This window comes from Oncorhynchus kisutch, unplaced genomic scaffold, assembly GCF_002021735.2.
Source record: "Oncorhynchus kisutch isolate 150728-3 unplaced genomic scaffold, Okis_V2 scaffold1533, whole genome shotgun sequence".
NCBI lineage: Eukaryota > Metazoa > Chordata > Actinopteri > Salmoniformes > Salmonidae > Oncorhynchus > Oncorhynchus kisutch.
Window position 1 is genome coordinate 3,168 of NW_022263478.1, and position 23,324 is coordinate 26,491.

At 47.1% G+C, this 23,324-nt stretch overlaps 1 protein-coding gene across 2 annotated transcripts in view; it reads right to left on the reverse strand.

Annotated features, from left to right (window-relative positions):
* Window positions 1-1,660: 1,660 nt before the first annotated feature.
* The window catches only part of LOC109881575 (copine-4), a 45,119-nt gene continuing 23,455 nt past the window's right edge, over window positions 1,661-23,324 (reverse strand). For both annotated transcript variants that reach the window (XM_031818650.1, XM_031818649.1), the window contains 7 exons: window positions 21,001-21,060; window positions 15,504-15,637; window positions 15,130-15,184; window positions 14,577-14,628; window positions 4,410-4,543; window positions 3,964-4,200; window positions 1,661-2,446 (listed from right to left, as the gene is read on the reverse strand). In XM_031818650.1, the coding sequence (XP_031674510.1) occupies window positions 2,315-2,446; window positions 3,964-4,200; window positions 4,410-4,543; window positions 14,577-14,628; window positions 15,130-15,184; window positions 15,504-15,637; window positions 21,001-21,060 (804 nt within the window). In that variant the 3' untranslated portion in view covers window positions 1,661-2,314. The remainder of the gene's footprint in view (window positions 2,447-3,963; window positions 4,201-4,409; window positions 4,544-14,576; window positions 14,629-15,129; window positions 15,185-15,503; window positions 15,638-21,000; window positions 21,061-23,324) is intronic.

Genomic DNA, 23,324 nt, shown 5'->3' on the forward strand with positions numbered 1-23,324 from the left:
TTAAAGGCACAGTCAATTTAGTGTATGTAAACTTCTGACCCACTGGAATTGTAATACAGTGAATTGTAAGTTAAATAATCTGTCTGTAAACAATTGTTGTCAAAATTACTTGTATCATGCACACAGTAGATGTCCTAACCTACTTGCCAAAACTATAGTTTGTTTACAAGACATTTGTAGAGTGGTTGAAACGAGTTTTAATGACTCCAATCTAAGTGTATGTAAACTTCCAACTTCAACTGTATGTTACTGTCACTATTGAGAGTGAAGGCACTTACAACTGAATGCAATGTGTTTTATTAGCCACATGGTTTGGTTGTTTTTGGAGTCTGATCCTTCTGGCTGTCTCCATGGTGCTGCCTGTCCAACTCGTCAGATAGTTCATGTTGAACCAGGACAGAATTAATTGACTGCCGGCTGCTCTGGATATGAAAGGGCCCTTGCCTGCCCTTTCTATAGTATTCATCACGCATCTCAGAAATCTCTGTCCCTCTCATTGCTATCAATCCCTCCATCCCTCTCTTCTCCCCATCTCCCTCCCTCTCTCCCCATCTCCCTCCCTCTATTCTCCCTATCTCCCTCCCTCTCTCATCCCCATCTCCCTCCCTCAGTCCTCCCCACCTCCCTCCCTCCTCTCCATCCCTCCCTTCTTCCCTTCCTCTCTCTCCCCATCTCTCTCCCTCTCTCTCCCCATCTCCCTCCCTTCTCCCAATCTCCCTCCCCTCTCATCTCCCTCCCTCTCTTCTCCCCATCTCCCTCCCTCAGTCCTCCCCATCTCCCTCCCTCTCTCCTCCACAATCTCCCTCCCCATCTCCCTACCTCCTCCTTGCTCCCCATCTCTCTCTCCTTTCTCCCCCATCTCCCTCCCACTCTCTCCTCATCTCCCTCCCTCTCTCTCCCCATCTCGCTCCCTTCTCCCCATCTCATCCCTCTCTCCTCCACAATCTCCCTCCCTCTCTCTCCCCCATCTCCCTCCCTCCCTTCTCCCTCCCCACTCTCTCCCTATCTCCCTCCCACTCTCTCCTCATCTCCCTCCCTCAGTCCTCCCCCATCTCCCTCCCTCTCTCCTCCACAATCTCCTTCCTGCCCTTCTTCCATCTCCCTCCCTCTCTCCCCCATCTCTCTCTCTCCCTTCTCCCCATCTCCTTCTCTCCCTTCTCCCCATCTCCCTCCCCCTCTCTCCCCATCTCCCTCCCACCCTCTCCTCATCTCCCTCCATCTCCCTCACTCTCTTCTCCCCATCTCCCCATCTCCCTCCTCCCCATCTCTCTCCCTCCTCCCCATCTCTCTCCCTCCTCCCCAGACACCTCAAAGGGAGAGTCGTGACTTACTCCAATCCTAGGAGGAATTGTCACCGTCCTCACATGGCTGCACATGGACAGACTTGTTCTGTTCAACTTCAATCAGAACATTCCCATCATTTTTATGGAGGTTTTTAAATCAATAGAATACATCGGAAATGCTAAGAAAGTGACCACAATTCCCAATTCCTTTGAGTAGTTTGACATGCACACCAAAATATTGAAATTCTGCCAATTCAGTTCTCTGCATTTTCTACAGATTTTTCATAGAATGATTCAAATTGATATGACCACAATTCCAATTATGTTTTTGACTTGAAACCCAATAGTTTTTTTTAACATAGTACAAGTCACAAGCATATTGATAAAGCTTTTATTATTATAAGTAATTCATAATTTCACAGAATACTGCATTGCAACATGACAACGGCAAATTATGTGCCCATAATATTCTCCAGTGAACTTCCAGAATACTCCATTTGTGCTGTCAACATGCTTCATAGTAGAATGTCCTTTATCCCTACAATACTGTCAACTCTATTGTTCACTAAGAAAACAACATGAACCATGAGAAAACAGTGTCTGCTTTATTACCAGCATGCAAAACAACAGTTCATGCATCTGCCTTATCTGCAATATGGACTACTGAGGACGCAGACGTTTCTAAACGCAGGTAGCTAGTTCATTCACTGTGGTCCAAAATGTTTTACAATGTATGAATATCAAGAAATTGAGCAAAATCTCAACAGACTCTTATAAAAAAAGGAACGGGGTGTTCTATACATTCCTTCATCGATAGTTGTTCATCTGTAGGGATGACAGTTTGGTTGTTCGTTTGTGTGTGTCCCCACCATACCAATGCTTTGAATGATACAGTTGCTTTACAGATGCAAGCCTCGGAGGCCACGCATGCACAATGAAAAGAACAAACAAACGAAGAGCAAAACAGTCAACTTTTCAGTTAGTCAGCGTAAGGTGCTTTCTGTTATATCCAGTGCATTGGGCCCCTCCTCTCAGGGGGCGAATGTCCTGGAAGACTCGAACTCACTGGGCACTTTGGGCTTGATGCCCTTGTTGTTGTAGTAGTCAACCACCTGGTTGGGCACTTCTGCTAGGACAGTCTTCGCCAGCTCTGCAGGTGAGCCCTGGAGAAGGACAGAGAGAAACCTGTCACTTCCTGTAACACTCAGGTAACCTCCCAATTCCCCAGGTAACCCTCCCAGTTCCTCAGGTAACCCTCCTAGTTCCTCAGGTAACCCTCCCAGTTCCTCAGGTAACCCTCCCAGTTCCTCAGGTAACCCTCCCAGTTCCTCAGGTAACCTCCCAATTCCCCAGGTAACCCTCCCAGTTCCTCAGGTAACCCTCCTAGTTCCTCAGGTAACCCTCCTAGTTCCTCAGGTAACCCTCCCAGTTCCTGAGGTAACCCTCCTAGTTCCTTGGGTAACCTCCCAGTTCCTCAGGTAACCCTCCTAGTTCCTTGGGTAACCTCCTAGTTCCTCAGGTAACCCTCCTAGTTCCTCAGGTAACCCTCCCAGTTCCTCAGATAACCCTCCTAGTTCCTCAGGTAACCCTCCTAGTTCCTCAGGTAACCCTCCTAGTTCCCCAGGTAACCCTTCCAGTTCCTCAGGTAACCCTCCTAGTTCCTCAGGTAACCCTCCTAGTTCCTCAGGTAACCCTCCTAGTTCCCCAGGTAACCCTTCCAGTTCCTCAGGTAACCCTCCTAGTTCCTCAGGTAACCCTCCTAGTTCCTCAGGTAACCGTCCTAGTTCCTCAGGTAACCCTCCTAGTTCCTCAGGTAACCATCCCAGTTCCTCAGGTAACCCTCCCAGTTCCTCAGGTAACCCTCCTAGTTCCTCAGGTAACCCTCCTAGTTCCTCAGGTAACCCTCCTAGTTCCTCAGGTAACCCTCCTAGTTCCTCAGGTAACCCTCCTAGTTCCTCATGTAACCCTCCCAGTTCCTCAGGTAACCCTCCTAGTTCCTCAGGTAACCCTCCTAGTTCCTCAGGTAACCCTCCTAGTTCCTTGGGTAACCTCCTAGTTCCTCAGGTAACCCTCCTAGTTCCTTGGGTAACCTCCTAGTTCCTCATGTAACCCTCCCAGTTCCTCATGTAACCCTCCCAGTTCCTCAGGTAACCCTCCTAGTTCCTCATGTAACCCTCCTAGTTCCTCATGTAACCCTCCCAGTTCCTCATGTAACCCTCCTAGTTCCTCAGGTAACCCTCCCAGTTCCTGAGGTAACCCTCCTAGTTCCTTGGGTAACCTCCTAGTTCCTCATGTAACCCTCCCAGTTCCTCAGGTAACCCTCCTAGTTCCTCAGGTAACCCTCCTAGTTCCTCATGTAACCCTCCCAGTTCCTCATGTAACCCTCCTAGTTCCTCAGGTAACCCTCCTAGTTCCTCATGTAACCCTCCTAGTTCCTCAGGTAACCCTCCCAGTTCCTCAGGTAACCATCCCAGTTCCTCATGTAACCCTCCTAGTTCCTCAGGTAACCCTCCTAGTTCCTCAGGTAACCCTCCCAGTTCCTCAGGTAACCCTCACATTTCCTCAGGTAACCCTCCTAGTTCTTCAGGTAATCCTCCCAGTTCTTCGGGTAACCCTCCCAGTTCCTCGGGTAACCCTCCCAGTTCCTCAGTTAACCCTCCTAGTTCCAGTAAAGACTCACATGTTTGAAGTTGCGGAAGGGGACGAACTGGACGATGTCTCGTAGGCAGGGCTCCCCCTTGGGCGAGCGAAGGATTCCATCATCTCCATCCAGCATCTGCATGTCACTGAAGTCAGCACTTCCCACGCCTACAATAATGATGGACATGGGCAAGTGGGAGGCTTGGACGATGGCCTCGCGGGTGTCTGCCATGTCTGTGATCACTCCGTCCGTTAGGATGAGCAGAATGAAGTACTGCTGCAGAGATAAAGGAAGGCAATGACTGGGGAGAAACGTGAGAGAGTAATGTCTGTGGGGTGTGTTGGAAATACATGTTGAGCATAACTCTAAAACGTTGCGGAAGTCTCCCATTGACATCAATACATGATTTAAGCTCAATCTAGGTTCAAGCTATGCTCCCAATCGATTGGTTCCAAGGAGAGGAGGACAACTGACAGCTAGCTTACCATGGCCTCCTTGGTGTGCATTTCCTGTGAAGCGGAGCTGGCTACTTTCTGGATGATGGGGGCGATGTTGGTGGGGCCGTAGAGCTGAAGCTTAGGAAGGCATGTCTGATAGGCCTCCACCACCCCTTGGATACCTGCACACCCATAGACATATGTTGGAAAAACACAGAATAACACACACACAGTAACACTCACAGTCATGAACTTCTGGAGAACTCTGGGTATTTGGGGACACACGACCAACAGCAATGCACACAGGTGTGAAGGTATTTTTGTGGAGTAATTGAGACCCATGATATTCCAGGATATTTTTCACTTTGAGGGAAGCAGTCACTCTGTGAATAGTTAGTTACCTTCACAGCTGCATTGACTTGTATTTATCTCTTCTCACCACCACATGGATCACCACATGAGTGGCCTCCCATTCGGCTGAGCAGCAGAAGTAATGCTATTTACTGATTGAGTGGGCATTTGAGGTCACACACACATCTGTGGAGAACTTCACTTAATTAACAACCCCTCCATCACAACCTCACTGGTCTCTCACACACACACACACCACACACACCACACACACCACACACACCACACACACCACACACACACACCACACACACACACACACACACACACACACACACACACACACACACACACACACACACACACACACACACACACACACACACACACACACACACACACACACACACACACACACACAGCTAGTGTAGACTAACAGTGAAATGCTTACGGGCCCTTTCCAAAAATGTAGAGAGGAACATTTTAACAAATTATTATAACAAGTGGGTAAGGATAACTTGGCGATATACACAGGGTAGCAGTACTGAATCCATGTCCAGGGGTACGAGGTAATGGAGTTCGATATGTAGATATAGGTAGGAGTAAAGTGACTAGGCAACAGGGTAGATAATAAACAGTAGCAGCAGTGTCTGTGATGAGTCAAAAGAGTTAGTGCAAAAAGGGTCAATGCAGATAGTCCGGGTAGCTATTTGGTTAACTATTTAGCAGTCTTATGGCTTGAGGGTAAAAGCTGTGTGCCGGGTCCTGTTAGTTCCAGACTTCAGTACCGCTTTCTGTGCAGAAGCAGGGAGAACAGTATATGACTTTGGTGGCTGGAGTCTTCCTCTGACACCACCTGGTATAGAGGTCCTGAATAGCAGGGAGCTCAGCACCAGTGATGTACTGGGCCGTACACACTATCTTATGAAGCGCCTTGCGGTCGGATACCAAGTGGTGATGCAGCCAGTCAAGACGCTCTCAATGGTGCAGCTGTAGAAGGGGAAGAGTTGTGCCTTATTCATGACTTTGTTGGTGTGTGTGGGCTATGCAAATTCCTTAGTGATGTGGACACCGAGGAGCTTAAAGCTCTTCACCCGCTCCACTACAGCCCTATCGATGTAGATGGGGATGTGCTCTGCCCTCTGTCTCCTGTCGTCCACAATTGGCTCCTTTGTCTTGCTGACATTGAGGGAGAGGTTGTTGTCCTGGCACCACACTGCCAGGTCACTGACCTCCTCCCTATAGGGTCTCTCATCGGGTCATGTTGTCAGCAAACATAATGATAGAGTCGTGAGTGGCCAGGCAGTTGTGGCTGAACAGGGAGTACAGGAGGAGACTAAGCACACACTCCTGAGTGGGCCCTTGTTGAGGGTTAGAGTGGTGGTTGTGTTATTGCCTACCCTCACCACCTGGGGGCGGCCTGTCAGGAAGTCCAGGATTCAGTTTCAGACGGTGGTGTTCAGTACAAGGGTCCTGAGCTTAGTGATGAGATTTGTGGGCACTATGGTGTTGAACGCTGAGCTGTAGTCGATGAACTGTGTTCTCACATGGGAGAGGGCAGTGTGGAATGCAATAGAGGTTATGTCATCTGTGGATCTGTTGGGGTGGTATGCAAATTGAATTGGAGTGGGTCCACACACAGAGAGAGAGAGAGATTTCATTTCATCAGTGAGAGGCTCTCCTGAGGGGATGAGAGTGTGAGTGTGTGGAGAGGTGTAGAGCAGCAACATTAAGACATCTGGAGGTCTCATTACTGACCACTATACTGCAGACATCTGGAGATCTGATCACTGACCACTATACTGCAGACATCTGGAGGTCTCATTACTGACCACTATACTGCAGACAACTGGAGGTCTGATCACTGACCACTATACTGCAGACATCTGGAGACCTGACCACTATACTGCAGACATCTGGAGGTCTGATTACTGACCACTATACTGCACACATCTGGAGGTCTGATTACTGACCACTATACTGCAGACATCTGGAGGTCTGATCACTGACCACTATACTGCAATGTGGATGTGGACAACTGCTCGTCGAACATCTCATTGTCATGCTGAAACAGGAAAGGGCCTTCCCCAAACTATTGCCACAAAGTTGGAAGCACATAATCGTCTAGATTGTTATTGTATGCTATAGCGTACTGGAGCTAAGGGGCCTAGCCCGAACCGTGAAAAACAGACAGAACTTTTATTCCTCCTTCTCCAAACTTTACATTGGCATTAGACATGGATATCTTAGGTCTGTGTGCGGCTGCATAGCCATGGAAACCCATTTCATGAAGCTCCCGACGAACAATTGTGCTGATGTTACTTCCAGAGGCAGTTTGGAACTCGGTAGTGAGTGTTGCAACCGAGGACAGATGATTTAAACATGATACGTTCTTCCAGTTCTGTGAGCTTGTGGCATACCACGTCGCGGCTGAGCCATTGTTGCTCCTAGAGGTTTCCACTTCACAATAACAGCACATACAGTTGACCGGAGCAGTGCCAGCAGGGCAGAAATTTGACGAACTGACTTTTTGGAAAGGTGGCATCCTATGACGATGTCATATTGAAAGTCACGGAGCTCTTCAGTAAGGACATTCTACTGCCAATGTTTTTGTATGACTGTGTGCTTGATTTTATACACCTGTCAGGAACAGGTGTGGCTGAAATAGCCGAATCCACTCATTTGAAGGGGTGTCCACATACTTTTGTATATATAGTGTATCTTACACAAGCACAAACACCGGCACGTACACACACAGGCAGTCTCAGCTTGCCACTCCCTCTACCCACAGTAATGCAAACGTTCACCTTCAAACAGATATCAATATCAATAATTGGTACAGGCACAAAGGAAGACAGTTTTTGACTGAGCGTGTGTGTGTGCGCGCATTGGTGTGTGTCCACATCTAACAGCATCTGTACGACAGTCAGTTTTCATGCATGAAAAACAGCAAGCTATGCCCTCTGCCTTGGGAGGTGGGTTGGAAGCTTGCCTGACAGAGGAGTACTGAGACTGATCTATTCTTGGCAAGAATCTCTGGACTGGATCAGAACCTGTCTGGCTCCTCTCCATCCATCCAGGGCAGTTGCCAATCAAAAAAAGCAAGATAATAGAGTGACACGAATACAAGGTAGAAAGTGGAGGATGAGCTGAAAAGCTGAAAAAGTGTTAGGGCTGTGTGCAGGTAAGCTGGATCGATCAAATGAGATCAATTGAATTAAACTTGGCAACTTTGTAACATATTTAACTGTTTCTATGAGAATGAAGCCTCACTTTTCAAGGAGAATCATATTCACTTGATAATGATGCACTTGAAGTCAGAAGTTGACATACACTTAGGTTGGAGTCCTTAAAACTCGTTCTTCAACCACTCCACACATTTCTTGTTAACAAACTATAGTTTTGGCAAGTCGGTTAGGACATCTACTTTGTGCAAGACACAAGTAATTTTTCCAACAATTGTTTACAGATAGATTATTTCACTTATAATTAACCGTATCACAATTCCAGTGGGTCAGAAGTTAACATTCACTAAATTGACTGTGCCTTTAAACTGCTTGGGAAATTCCCTAAATTGATGTCATGGCTTTAGAAGCTTCTGAAAGGCTAATTGACATCATTTGAGTCAATTGGAGGTGTACCTGTGGATGTATAGTACGCAAGTATAAACAACAATCCTAGAGATGAACATACTTTTGTGTGAAAAGTGCAAATCAATCCCAGAACAACAGCAAAGGACCTTGTGAAGATGCTGGAGGAAACAGGTACAAAAGTACATATATCCACAGTAAAACGAGTCCTTGTATTGACGTAACCTGAAAGGCCGCTCAGCAAGGAAGAAGCCACTGCTCCAAAACCGCCATAAAAAATCCAGATTACGGTTTGCAACTGCACATGGGGACAAAGATCATACTTTTTGGAGAAATGTCCTCTGGTCTGATGAAACAAAAATAGAACTGTTTGGCCATAATGACCATTGTTATGTTTGGAGGAAAAAAGGGGAATGCTTGCAAGCCGAAGAACACCATCCCGACCGTGAAGCCGGGAGGGCAGCATCATGTTGTGGGGGTGCTTTGCTGCAGGAGGGACTGGTGCACTTCACAAAATAGATGGCATCATGAGGCAGGAAAATGATGTGGATATATTGAAGCGACATCTCAAGATATCAGTCAGGAAGTTAAAGCTTGGTCGCAAATGGGTTGTCCAATTCATGCCGTCCCTAGAAGGGGTGCGTCACTTGAGTGGGTTGGGTCACTGATGTGATCTCCCTGTCTGGGTTGGCGCCCCCGCTTTGGTTGTGCCGTGGTGGAGATCTTTGCGGGCTATAGTCGGCCTTGTCTCAGGATGGTAAGTTGGTGGTTGAAGATATCCCTCTAGAGGTGTGGGGGCTGTGCTTTGGCAAAGTGGGTGGGGTTATATCCTTCCTTTTTGGCCCTGTCTGGGGGTATCATCAGATGAGGCCACAGTGTCTCGTGACGCCTCCTGTCTCAGCGTCCAGTATTTATGCTGCAGTAGTTTATGTGTCGGGGGGCTGGGGTCAGTTTGTTATATCTGGAGTACTTCTCCTGTCTTATCCGGTGTCCTGTGTGAATTTAAGTATGCTCTCTCTAATTCTCTCTCTCTCTTTCTTTCTGCTGCTCCAGTTTCAACTGTTCTGCCTGCGGCTATGGAATCCTGACCTGTTCACCGGACGTGCTACCTGTCCCAGACCTATTATTTGACCATACTGGTCATTTATGAACATTTGAACATCTTGGTCATGTTGTGTTATAGTCTCCACCCGGCACAGCCAGAAGAGGACTGGCCACCCCTCATAGCCTGGTTCCTCTCTAGGTTTCTTCCTGGGTTTTGGCCTTTCTAGGGAGTTTTTCCTAGCCAACTTGCTTCAACACCTGCATTGCTTGCTGTTTGGGGTTTTAGGCTGGGTCTTTACAGCACTTTGAGATATCAGCTGATGTACGAAGGGCTATATAAATAAATGTGATTTGATTTGAACAGCCTGCACACAAAAAACTAAGCAGAGCTCATGCCTTTCAAGCTACTTTTTTGAAATCATCATTAGAGTCTCATCATGCAGCCTTACAATGTACTAAAAAGCAAAACATATAGCCCAACGTTTGTAGAACAACTAAAGTTACATTAATAACTCTAAATGAAGCATATAGGGGTACCTATTTCTATGTTAACCACTCAATACAGAATAGCCGCATGTGCGCACTTCCTCAAATCAATGGGAGGAAATATCCTTTCTATTTTATTCAGCTTTGTTCAATTGTATTCCTCATACTATACAATAATGCCATGGAATTCTAACCAGATCTTGTCTGCTAAATTAACTAGTGTAGCCCATAGCCGTATGACATAGCCAGATCAGGACCTAACATAAGGACAACTCAGAGTATGCTACTCTGTTGTTCTGAAATAGACTACATTTTATTCATATCATGTTTCTTTAGACCTGTCTAAAATACATAATGGATTCATCAGACTTTTTTAAATGTAGATGTTCCAAAGGTCTGCATCAGTAGCTTGTAGGCTGTGTGGAAGCCAAGAGATGTTAAATGTGTTTATGTTAATTAACGGTCAATTGGAACAATGCTTGACAATTACCGGCTGACGAAATGTTGTGACTGCCACAGCCCTAACCCAGACCATTATTCATTCGGACTGCCAGATGGTGAAGATTCATCACTCCAGAGAACGGGTTTCCACTGCACCAAGTCCAATGGCAACGAGCTTTACACAACTCAGCCGACACTTGGCATGGCTGATAAGGGAATTTTTATCAATAATGACTAATTATGTATACATTTCCATCAGAATACTATTATGTTACTGTATATGTATGAATTTTCTTTCTTAATCCTAGTACTGAATATAATGTGTAAATATAATCAAGAATTAGAACAATGACTGTCTGTTCCTTGGTAGAAATGAATGAACTATATCTTCAGACTGGCTAGAATGCTTATCTACACAAGAAGACCTTGGCTCGGTCATAAATTATATTAAATTGGTAGGGAGACGATTTGGGAAGGCTTGAGATACTGCCTTTGTACCAGGGTGGGAGAAGAGACGGGTTGGTACTGGAACTAATGACGTCATTTTCAGTTTATAACCTGTGGTAAACTGTATCGTGTTCAGTACTCTCGTGAATAAAATCTGCTGTTTGACTTTAAGACTGGGCTCTGTCCATTACTATAAAATAAGGGTCTTACAAATCCTTATGAATTGACAGAGTGTTTAATTTTAATTGGGTGGTAAAACATAGAGCAATTTAATTCCTGCAACAATTGTGCATAGTGATATTAGGCTTGTGTGTGGCTGCTCAGCCATGGACGAAGAGTTCTTGTACTGATGTTGCTTCCAGAGGCAGTTTGGAACTCAGTAGTAGTGTTGCAACCGAGGACAGACTATTTTTATGTGCTAAGCGCTTCAGCACCCAGCGGTCTGTTCTGTAAGCTTGTGTAGCCTACCACTTCGAGGCTGAGATGTTGTTGCTCTTAGATGTTTCCACTTCACAATAACATCCCTTACTGGGGCTGCTGTAGCAGGGCAGAAATTTGAAGAACTGACTTGTTGGAAAGGTGGAATCCTATGACGGTGCCATGTTTAAAGTCACCTAGCTTTTCAGTAAGGCCATTCTACTGCCAATGTTTGTCTATGGAGATTGCATGGCTGTGTGCTAGATTTTTTTACACCTGTCAACAACGGGTGCGGCGGAAATAGCAGAATCCACTCATTTGAAAGGATGTCCACATACTATTGTATATATAGTGTACATTACAATCAAATAGCCACAGTAGCCTACTACTTGGCCATTGTTAAAGCAGTCAGATAAAGCTGGTACAGCCTCACTGTTCACAGTAAAACAGTCAGATAAAGCTGGTACAGCCTCAGTGTTCACAGTAAAACAGTCTAATAAAGCTGGTACAGCCTCACTGTTCACAGTAAAACAGTCAGATAAAGCTGGTACAGCCTCAGTGTTCACAGTAAAACAAGCTGGTACAGCCTCTGTGTTCACAGTAAAACAGTCTAATAAAGCTGGTACAGCCTCACTGTTCACAGTAAAACAGTCTAATAAAGCTGGTACAGCCTCACTGTTCACAGTAAAACAGTCCGATAAAGCTGGTACAGCCTCACTGTTCACAGTAAAACAGTCTAATAAAGCTGGTACAGCCTCACTGTTCACAGTAAAACAGTCCGATAAAGCTGGTACAGCCTCACTGTTCACAGTAAAACAGTCAGATAAAGCTGGTACAGCCTCTGTGTTCACAGTAAAACAGTCAGATAAAGCTGGTACAGCCTCAGTGTTCACAGTAAAACAGTCAGATAAAGCTGGTACAGCCTCAGTGTTCACAGTAAAACAAGCTGGTACAGCCTCACTGTTCACAGTAAAACAGTCTAATAAAGCTGGTACAGCCTCACTGTTCACAGTAAAACAGTCCGATAAAGCTGGTACAGCCTCACTGTTCACAGTAAAACAGTCTAATAAAGCTGGTACAGCCTCACTGTTCACAGTAAAACAGTCCGATAAAGCTGGTACAGCCTCACTGTTCACAGTAAAACAGTCAGATAAAGCTGGTACAGCCTCAGTGTTCACAGTAAAACAGTCAGATAAAGCTGGTACGGCCTCACTGTTCACAGTAAAACAGTCAGATAAAGCTGGTACAGCCTCTGTGTTCACAGTAAAACAGTCAGATAAAGCTGGTACAGCCTCAGTGTTCACAGTAAAACAGTCAGATAAAGCTGGTACAGCCTCAGTGTTCACAGTAAAACAAGCTGGTACAGCCTCAGTGTTCACAGTAAAACAGTCAGATAAAGCTGGTACAGCCTCACTGTTCACAGTAAAACAGTCAGATAAAGCTGGTACAGCCTCTGTGTTCACAGTAAAACAGTCAGATAAAGCTGGTACAGCCTCAGTGTTCACAGTAAAACAGTCTAATAAAGCTGGTACAGCCTCAGTGTTCACAGTAAAACAGTCAGATAAAGCGGCTACAGCCTCAGTGTTCACAGTAAAACAGTCAGATAAAGCTGGTACAGCCTCACTGTTCACAGTAAAACAGTCAGATAAAGCTGGTACAGCCTCACTGTTCACAGTAAAACAGTCTAATAAAGCTGGTACAGCCTCAGTGTTCACAGTAAAACAGTCTAATAAAGCTGGTACAGCCTCACTGTTCACAGTAAAACAGTCAGATAAAGCTGGTACAGCCTCTGTGTTCACAGTAAAACAGTCAGATAAAGCTGGTACAGCCTCAGTGTTCACAGTAAAACAAGCTGGTACAGCCTCACTGTTTACAGTAAAACAGTCTAATAAAGCTGGTACAGCCTCACTGTTCACAGTAAAACAGTCAGATAAAGCTGGTACAGCCTCACTGTTCACAGTAAAACAGTCAGATAAAGCTGGTACAGCCTCAGTGTTCACAGTAAAACAGTCAGATAAAGCTGGTACAGCCTCACTGTTCACAGTAAAACAGTCAGATAAAGCTGGTACAGCCTCTGTGTTCACAGTAAAACAGTCAGATAAAGCTGGTACAGCCTCAGTGTTCACAGTAAAACAGTCAGATAAAGCTGGTACAGCCTCACTGTTCACAGTAAAACAGTCAGATAAAGCTGGTACAGCCTCACTGTTCACAGTAAAACAATCAAATAAAGCTGGTACAGCCTCAGTGTTCACAGTAAAACAGTCAGATAAAGCTGGTACAGCCTCACTGTTCACAGTAAAACAGTCTAATAAAGCTGGTACAGCCTCACTGTTCACAGTAAAACAGTCAGATAAAGCTGGTACAGCCTCACTGTTCACAGTAAAACAGTCAGATAAAGCTGGTACAGCCTCAGTGTTCACAGTAAAACAGTCAGATAAAGCTGGTACAGCCTCACTGTTCACAGTAAAACAGTCAGATAAAGCTGGTACAGCCTCAGTGTTCACAGTAAACGCTGCGGTTGCTGGCTCACCTCTCTAACCGTTACCCACCCCGGTGTCTGTGCGGTAATTCTAACCCTCGGGGCTCATTATCTGACTACAGCACAGACCTGGCCGCTCTCCTCCAGACATGATGTCCCTGTGGGGCAGTCAGGGTATTTAGCATTAAGAGTCCCCTTTAATGTGAAGATAGGAAGGCTGGCTGCCACCAGGTTGATTGACGTACGTTGATCCCCTGTGGTGTGCGATGACAGCGGCTTCATCCAGGCCTGTCTGTGGGACTTTATGCAGGTCACCTTTGGCTGTTCAACATTTTCCTGAAGCCATTTCGATTCTGAACGACTGTAGACTCACTGTTAAAACGTTTTATTGATGCATCCCTACTAAGTGTTTGGGCCGGCATGAAGAGAGAACGTGATAAATGTGGTTTTATTATCTGGGTAATGTGTTATTAAAGATATGTGGTTTTATTATCTGGTTGATGTGTTATTAAAGATATGTGGTTTTATTATCTGGTTAATGTGTTATTAAAGATATGTGGTTTTATTATCTGGGTAATGTGTTATTAAAGATATGTGGTTTTATTATCTGGTTAATGTGTTATTAAAGATATGTGGTTTTATTATCTGGTTAATGTGTTATTAAAGATATGTGGTTTTATTATCTGGTTAATGTGTTATTAAAGATATGTGGTTTTATTATCTGGTTAATGTGTTATTAAAGATATGTGGTTTTATTATCTGGGTAATGTGTTATTAAGGTAAATTTATGCTTTTAATATTTAATAGTTATTCAGTGCAAGGGGAAATTGACCCCAATTTTGCCAATTTAAGGTAACAACCCACCCCAGAGCTGGTGATGAGCATTTGAAATAAAGCATTTTGACAGTCTGATTTCAAAGGCAGGGTGAACCTCTAATCTGTTTGAGGCGAAGCACCTACCTGCACATTCTGGGTTTTCCTCATTAAAATTCACTGCAAAATCGTGAGAAACCTGGAGGAAGATGAAAAATATGGACTATTGATCATCATGGAACAGTGAGACAAAGGAACACATACACACACACACACACACACACACGCACACGCACACGCACACGCACACACACACGCACACACACGCACATTAACACAGAGTTGGCCAGAAGCAATTCAATCACACAATCAAATGTAAAAGTCGACTGATGCATTTATGTGGGTTGGATAATGAGCATAATTGCCTCTGGACCAGAGGCAGCATCACGTGTCAGCCAGGGGTAGCACCAGTCACCCAGGCAGAATGGCCAGTATTTCCTGCTGGGCAGTTCAGTGACTCAAGAGAGTCAATCAAGCAGTAGAGAACCCTGGGTTGGACCGGCCCATTCTGTGTGACAGAACAGTGCAGAGCAGAGGCCAACGGGTCTCACCTCATCTCATCTTGTCACAGGAGTGATTACGACACCCTGCTGAGGCTGAGCCATAGCCCAACTCTATGAAAAATATGGTTGGAAATTACCTTGAAGTCAGGCGGAATCTGAGCGCCGAAGCCAAACGCTGGGAACATTTTGTCACTGGATTGAAATGCATGCAGGGATAGAAAACAAAAGAGTGATTAGAATTTGAGCGATGGCACACTGGATTCTGAGCCAGGGATTGTTATCTGAAACACATGCCCATAAACAAGTCCAATCTGCTGGTGACCCAGGACTACCATGGGCTCTGAATGACTTCTCATTTACATAACCTCTGAGTCACTGGACAACTAGAGGAAACTTTCACACACAAACTTTGAAAAGTTATTTTTTCAGGAGAGGAGGAATCAACATTGAAGTCACGAGCAACAGTCATTGCACAACATTTGATATAATAGCTGTTAACGATTGGCCTCACCTGTCATAATCCTGGCAGATCTCCCCTACAGCGACCAGAGCTTTGAGGTACTCGTTAGGCTGGTATGGGTGGATGTAGTGTAGGGAGCAGCTGTTGTGAGGATCCCCGTTCGAGGCGGTGAAATCAATAGCTACCTGGGAAGACAAGTGGCAATCAAAGGGGAGTTTGACTCCAATTACCTCAAATGTATGCACCTTCCCTTTACACCTCTCACTCTGACACATACACCATCGCACCTTCCCTTTACACCTCTCACTCTGACACATACACCATCCCACCTTCCCTTTACACCTCTCACTCTGACACATACACCATCCCACCTTCCCTTTACACCTCTCACTCTGACACATACACCATCCCACCTTCCCTTTACACCTCTCACTCTGACACATACACCATCCCACCTTCCCTTTACACCTCTCACTCTGACACATACACCATCGCACCTTCCCTTTACACCTCTCACTCTGACACATACACCATCCCACCTTCCCTTTACACCTCTCACTCTGACACATACACCATCGCACCTTCCCTTTACACCTCTCACTCTGACACTTACACCATCCCACCTTCCCTTTACACCTCTCACTCTGACACATACACCATCCCACCTTCCCTTTACACCTCTCACTCTGACACATACACCATCCCACCTTCCCTTTACACCTCTCACTCTGACACATACACCATCCCACCTTCCCTTTACACCTCTCACTCTGACACTTACACCATCCCACCTTCCCTTTACACCTCTCACTCTGACACATACACCATCCCACCTTCCCTTTACACCTCTCACTCTGACACATACACCATCCCACCTTCCCTTTACACCTCTCACTCTGACACATACACCATCCCAACTTCCCTTTACACCTCTCACTCTGACACATACACCATCGCACCTTCCCTTTACACCTCTCACTCTGACACATACACCATCCCACCTTCCCTTTACACCTCTCACTCTGACACATACACCATCCCACCTTCCCTTTACACCTCTCACTCTGACACTTACACCATCCCACCTTCCCTTTACACCTCTCACTCTGACACATACACCATCGCACCTTCCCTTTATACCTCTCACTCTGACACATACACCATCGCACCTTCCCTTTACACCTCTCACTCTGACACATACACCATCCCACCTTCCCTTTACACCTCTCACTCTGACACATACACCATCCCACCTTCCCTTTACACCTCTCCCTCACTCTGACACATACACCATCCCACCTTCCCTTTACACCTATCCCTCTCCCTCACTCTGACATATACACCATCCCACCTTCCCTTTACACCTCTCCCTCACTCTGACACATACACCATCCCAACTTCCCTTTACACCTCTCACTCTGACACATACACCATCCCACCTTCCCTTTACACCTCTCCCTCACTCTGACACATACACCATCCCACCTTCCCTTTACACCTATCCCTCTCCCTCACTCTCACACATACACCATCCCACCTTCCCTTTACACCTCTAGCTCACTCTGACACATACACCATCCCACCTTCCCTTTACACCTCTCCCTCACTCTCACACATACACCATCCCAACTTCCCTTTACACCTCTCCCTCACTCTGACACATACACCATCCCACCTTCCCTTTACACCTCCCACTCTGACACATACACCATCCCAACTTCCCTTTACACCTCTCCCTCACTCTGACATATACACCATCCCACCTTCCCTTTACACCTCTCCCTCACTCTGACACACACACCATCCCACCTTCCCTTTACACCTCTCCCTCACTCTGACATATACACCATCCCACCTTCCCTTTACACCTCTCCCTCACTCTGACACACACACCATCCCACCTTCCCCTTACACCTCTCCCTCACTCTGACATATACACCATCCCGCCTTCCCTTTACACCTCACCCTCACTCTGACACATACACCACCCCACCTACCCTTTACACCTCTCCCTCACTCTGACATATACACCATCCCACCTTCCCTTTACACCTCTCCCTCACTCTGACACATACACCATCCCACCTTCCCTTTACACCTCTCCCTCACTCTGACACACACACCATCCCACCTTCCCTTTACACCTTTCCCTCACTCTGACACATACACCATCCCACCTTCCCTTTACACCTCTCCCTCACTCTGACACACACACCATCCCACCTTCCCTTTACACCTCTCCCTCACTCTGACACATACACCATCCCACCTTCCCTTTACACCTCTCCCTCACTCTGACACATACACCATCCCACCTTCCCCTTACACCTCTCCCTCACTCTGACATATACACCATCCCACCTTCCCTTTACACCTCACCCTCACTCTGACACATACACCACCCCACCTACCCTTTACACCTCTCCCTCACTCTGACATATACACCATCCCACCTTCCCTTTACACCTCTCCCTCACTCTGACACATACACCATCCCACCTTCCCTTTACACCTCTCCCTCACTCTGACACACACACCATCCCACCTTCCCTTTACACCTTTCCCTCACTCTGACACATACACCATCCCACCTTCCCTTTACACCTCTCCCTCACTCTGACACACACACCATCCCACCTTCCCTTTACACCTCTCCCTCACTCTGACACATACACCATCCCACCTTCCCTTTACACCTCTCACTCTGACACATACACCATCCCACCTTCCCTTTACACCTCTCCCTCACTCTGACACACACACCATCCCACCTTCCCTTTACACCTCTCCCTCACTCTGACATATACACCATCCCACCTTCCCTTTACACCTCTCCCTCACTCTGACACATACACCATCCCACCTTCCCCTTACACCTCTCCCTCACTCTGACATATACACCACCCCACCTTCCCTTTACACCTCTCCCTCACTCTGACACACACACCATCCCACCTTCCCTTTACACCTCTCCCTCACTCTGACACATACACCATCCCACCTTCCCTTTACACCTCTCCCTCACTCTGACACATACACCATCCCACCTTCCCTTTACACCTCTCACTCTGACACATACACCATCCCACCTTCCCTTTACACCTCTCCCTCACTCTGACACATACACCATCCCACCTTCCCTTTACACCTCTCCCTCACTCTGACACATACACCATCCCACCTTCCCCTTACACCTCTCCCTCACTCTGACATATACACCATCCCACCTTCCCTTTACACCTCTCCCTCACTCTGACACATACACCATCCCACCTTCCCTTTACACCTCTCCCTCACTCTGACACACACACCATCCCACCTTCCCTTTACACCTCTCCCTCACTCTGACACACACACCATTCCACCTTCCCTTTACACCTCTCCCTCACTCTGACACATACACCATCCCACCTTCCCTTTACACCTCTCACTCTGACACATACACCATCCCACCTTCCCTTTACACCTCTCCCTCACTCTGACACACACACCATCCCACCTTCCCTTTACACCTCTCCCTCACTCTGACACACACTCCATCCCACCTTCAATTTACACCTCTCCCTCACTCTGACACATAAACCATCCCACCTTCCCTTTACACCTCTCACTCTGACACATACACCATCCCACCTTCCCTTTACACCTCTCCCTCACTCTGACACACACACCATCCCACCTTCACTTTACACCTCTCCCTCACTCTGACACATACACCATCCCACCTTCCCTTTACACCTCTCCCTCACTCTGACATATACACCATCCCACCTTCCCTTTACACCTCTCCCTCACTCTGACACATACACCATCCCACCTTCCCTTTACACCTCTCCCTCACTCTGACACATACACCATCCCACCTTCCCTTTACACCTCTCCCTCACTCTGACACACACACCATCCCACCTTCCCTTTACACCTCTCCCTCACTCTGACACACACTCCATCCCACCTTCAATTTACACCTCTCCCTCACTCTGACACATACACCATCCCACCTTCCCTTTACACCTCTCACTCTGACACATACACCATCCCACCTTCCCTTTACACCTCTCCCTCACTCTGACACACACACCATCCCACCTTCACTTTACACCTCTCCCTCACTCTGACACATACACCATCCCACCTTCCCTTTACACCTCTCCCTCACTCTGACACATACACCATCCCACCTTCCCTTTACACCTCTCCCTCACTCTGACACATACACCATCCCACCTTCCCTTTACACCTCTCACTCTGACACATACACCATCCCACCTTCCCTTTACACCTCTCCCTCACTCTGACACATACACCATCCCACCTTCCCTTTACACCTCTCACTCTGACACATACACCATCCCACCTTCCCTTTACACCTCTCCCTCACTCTGACACATACACCATCCCACCTTCCCCTTACACCTCTCCCTCACTCTGACATATACACCATCCCACCTTCCCTTTACACCTCTCCCTCACTCTGACATATACACCATCCCACCTTCCCTTTACACCTCTCCCTCACTCTGACACATACACCATCCCACCTTCCCTTTACACCTCTCCCTCACTCTGACACATACACCATCCCACCTTCCCTTTACACCTCTCCCTCACTCTGACACACACACCATCCCACCTTCCCTTTACACCTCTCCCTCACTCTGACACACACACCATCCCACCTTCCCTTTACACCTCTCCCTCACTCTGACACATACACCATCCCACTCTGTCTGCTCTGCTATCCTCTTCTACTCTGTTGGGCTTGTTCCCCCCCTCTCTCTTTTGTCATCTCTTATTCTTTTTGTCCTCATGTAAAGTCAGTCATCTCTTTGATTCTTTCTCTCACGTCTGTGATCTATGGATACATTGTTCCTCATTAGAAACGGTTAGAGGCAGAACGTTTTTCATCTGTTGTTCAGCCTGGCACAGAGAGAGAGCCTAACACTCTCGCCAAGGGATCTGAAGGAAGTATGGAGCCCATTTAAATGTCAACATCAACCACGGTTGCCTTTTAGGTGGTAGGAATAAAAGGAAAAGTTAGTGTGTCATAAGAGCAAACACTTCCTGGTCAATTAAGTGTACCTCAGTAAGACCTCCCTTGAGAAATAGTTTCACACAAACACTATTTACAGGCAGGGGGCAGAGGGCATCCCTTATCCAGAAAAACAACAGATAATTAGAACCCACGTGTTCACAGCTTGGAGAAAGGGATTCTTGAAAAGCTGCAGCTAATAGCAGAGGTTTGTTTCCCAGGTGGTAAAAATGAACCATTCGAAATATTAGAACAAAATAGGATTATTTATGTAAGCTCCCTAAGCTAATGCCTAGTCTTAAGCTCAGCAGGCTAACTCAGTCTTGTGGCACACACATGACCCTGGTTAAAACCCAGTCTGTCACATATACGTCACCCAACTAAAAAGAGAATAATGAGGGCAGTGTCATTTTTTAAAAGTCATATGCATTATTTTGTGTATTTGAATACATTTTGGCATCCTGTGTGTGAATGTGTGAGTCATGCATGTTAGTGTGAGTGTCAGTGGTAACTCACTGTAAACTGGATCTGACAGCCTCCCATGATGTAATCCAGGAAGGAGTGCATCTTGATGATCTGTGGATGGGAGACAGCAGTTGAGGGTGGGGGACCTCAGCTATCCACAGTGAGAATTGGCACCAATCACTTGGGGATGACATGACAGACACAGTTACTGACCACTTAGGAACATCTTATCCCTTATTCCAGCCTATTACAAAGCAGCTAGTTTAGCATGTTACCCATTAGCTTTGAGAAAGCAGATGGCTGTGGGTGTTGTTCATTATGTCTCTGTTACAACTGGTGTCACATGTTGGCCAGTGTTGGGAAATATCAGAGAGGAAGAAGTGGGGATTTACTCCGGCCAAAATCTGTCTACGTGAGATAAGCCTTTTTTTGGTCTATGCGAGTGTGTCGAATTACGAGACATGTGACTAACAGAAATTGAATAATGTGTCCTCCTCATGGACTGCACCAGATATGCCAGTTCTTGCTGTGATATGTTACCACACTCTTCCACCAAGGCACCTGCATATCCTGGACATTTCTGGGGAAATTGGCCCTAGCCCTCACCCTCTGATCCAACAGGTCCCAGACGTGCTCAATGGGATTGAGATCCGGGCTCTTCGCTGAACATGGCAAAACACTGACATTCCTGTCTTGCAGGAAATCATGCACAGAACAAGCAGTATGGCTGGTGGCATTGTCATGCTGGAGGGTCATGTCAGAATGAGCCTCCACGAAGGGTACCACATGAGGGAGGAGGATGTCTTCCATGTAACGCACAGCGTTAAGATTGCCTGCAACGACAACAAGCTCAGTCTGATGATGCTGCAACACATCCCCTAAGACCACTACAGATCCTCCACCTCCAAATCGATCCCGCTCCAGAGTACAGGCCTCGGTGTAACACTCAGTGAAGAGCACTTTTTGCCAGTCCTGTCTGGTCCAGGATGGTGGGTTTGTGCCCATAGGTGACGTTGTTGCCGGTGATGTCTGGTGAGGACCTGCCTTATAACAGGTCTACAAGCCCTCAGTCCAGCCTCTCTCAGCCTATTGCGGACAGTCTGAGCACTGAGGGAGGGATTGTGCGTTCCTGGTGTAACTCGGGCAGTTGTTGTTGCCATCCTGTACCTGTCCCGCAAGTGTTGTCACGTCTGCTCCCGCTCTTTCCTCCCCCTGGCGCTTGAGGGCCCCAGGTTGCCCTGCATCATGCACTCCTGCCATCCATCACACACACCTGCCTTCCCTCGTCATGCGCATCAGCGTTATTGGACTCACCTGGACTCACTTATCACCTGTTAATTTCCTCCACTATATTTGTCAGTTCCGCAGCTCTGTTCCCTGCTGCATTGTATTGTTTTCTGACGCTGTTCCTGTCTCGTTCCATGTCCGTTATTTATTAAATGTTTTACGCCCCGTACCTGCTTCCTCTTTCCAGCGTCAACTCATGTGACAGAATGCAGCAGCCAACATACGAAGCATCGGGGAGTACTGGCGTTCCAGGTGGTATGGTGGCATCGGCTCTGGGTCGCCACCGATGGAACCGGAGGTGCCTAGCCAGCTTGTTGTGCTTTTACGCCCTGGCTGGCTCGGGAGGTTTCCTTGCCTCAGTTGGCTCGGTGGCTTCCCATCCCACATCACACTCCACCGGATCTTTGGGCTCCCTCTCTGCAGCGGGATCGACAGGCGTCTTGACTCAGCCAGATCCTCGGGCTTCCATGCCTCAGCTGGGTCACCAGGCACTCACGCTCCTGCCGTTTGTCGGGATTCCACGCCCCAACCGGCTTGCCCAGCGCCCACGTCTCGGCCGGTTAGCCCAGGTGGGACGCCTGGGGGGGTACTGTCACGTCTACTCCTGCTCTTCCCTCCCCCTGGCGCTTGAGGGCGCCAGGTTGCCCTGCATCATGCACTCCTGCCATCCATCACGCACACCTGCCTTCCCTCGTCACGAGCATCAGCATTATTGGACTCACCTGGAAAGTTTTACTCCCCGTTCCTGCTTCGTCTCTCAAGCGTCAACTCATGTGACAGGTGTGATGTTCGGATGTACCGATCCTGTGCAGGTGTTGTTACATGTGGTCTGCCACTGCGAGGACGGTCAGCTGTCCACCCTGTCTCCCTGTAGTGCTGTCTTAGGCATCTCACTGTATGGACATTGCAATTTATTGCCCTGGCCACATCTGCAGTCCTCATGCCTCCTTGCAGCATGCCTAAGGCACGTTCACACAGATGAGCAGGGACCCTGGACATCTTTCTTTTGGTGTTTTTCAGAGACAGTAGAAAGGCCTCTTTAATGTCCTAAGTTTTCATAACTGTGACCTTAATTACCTACCATCAGT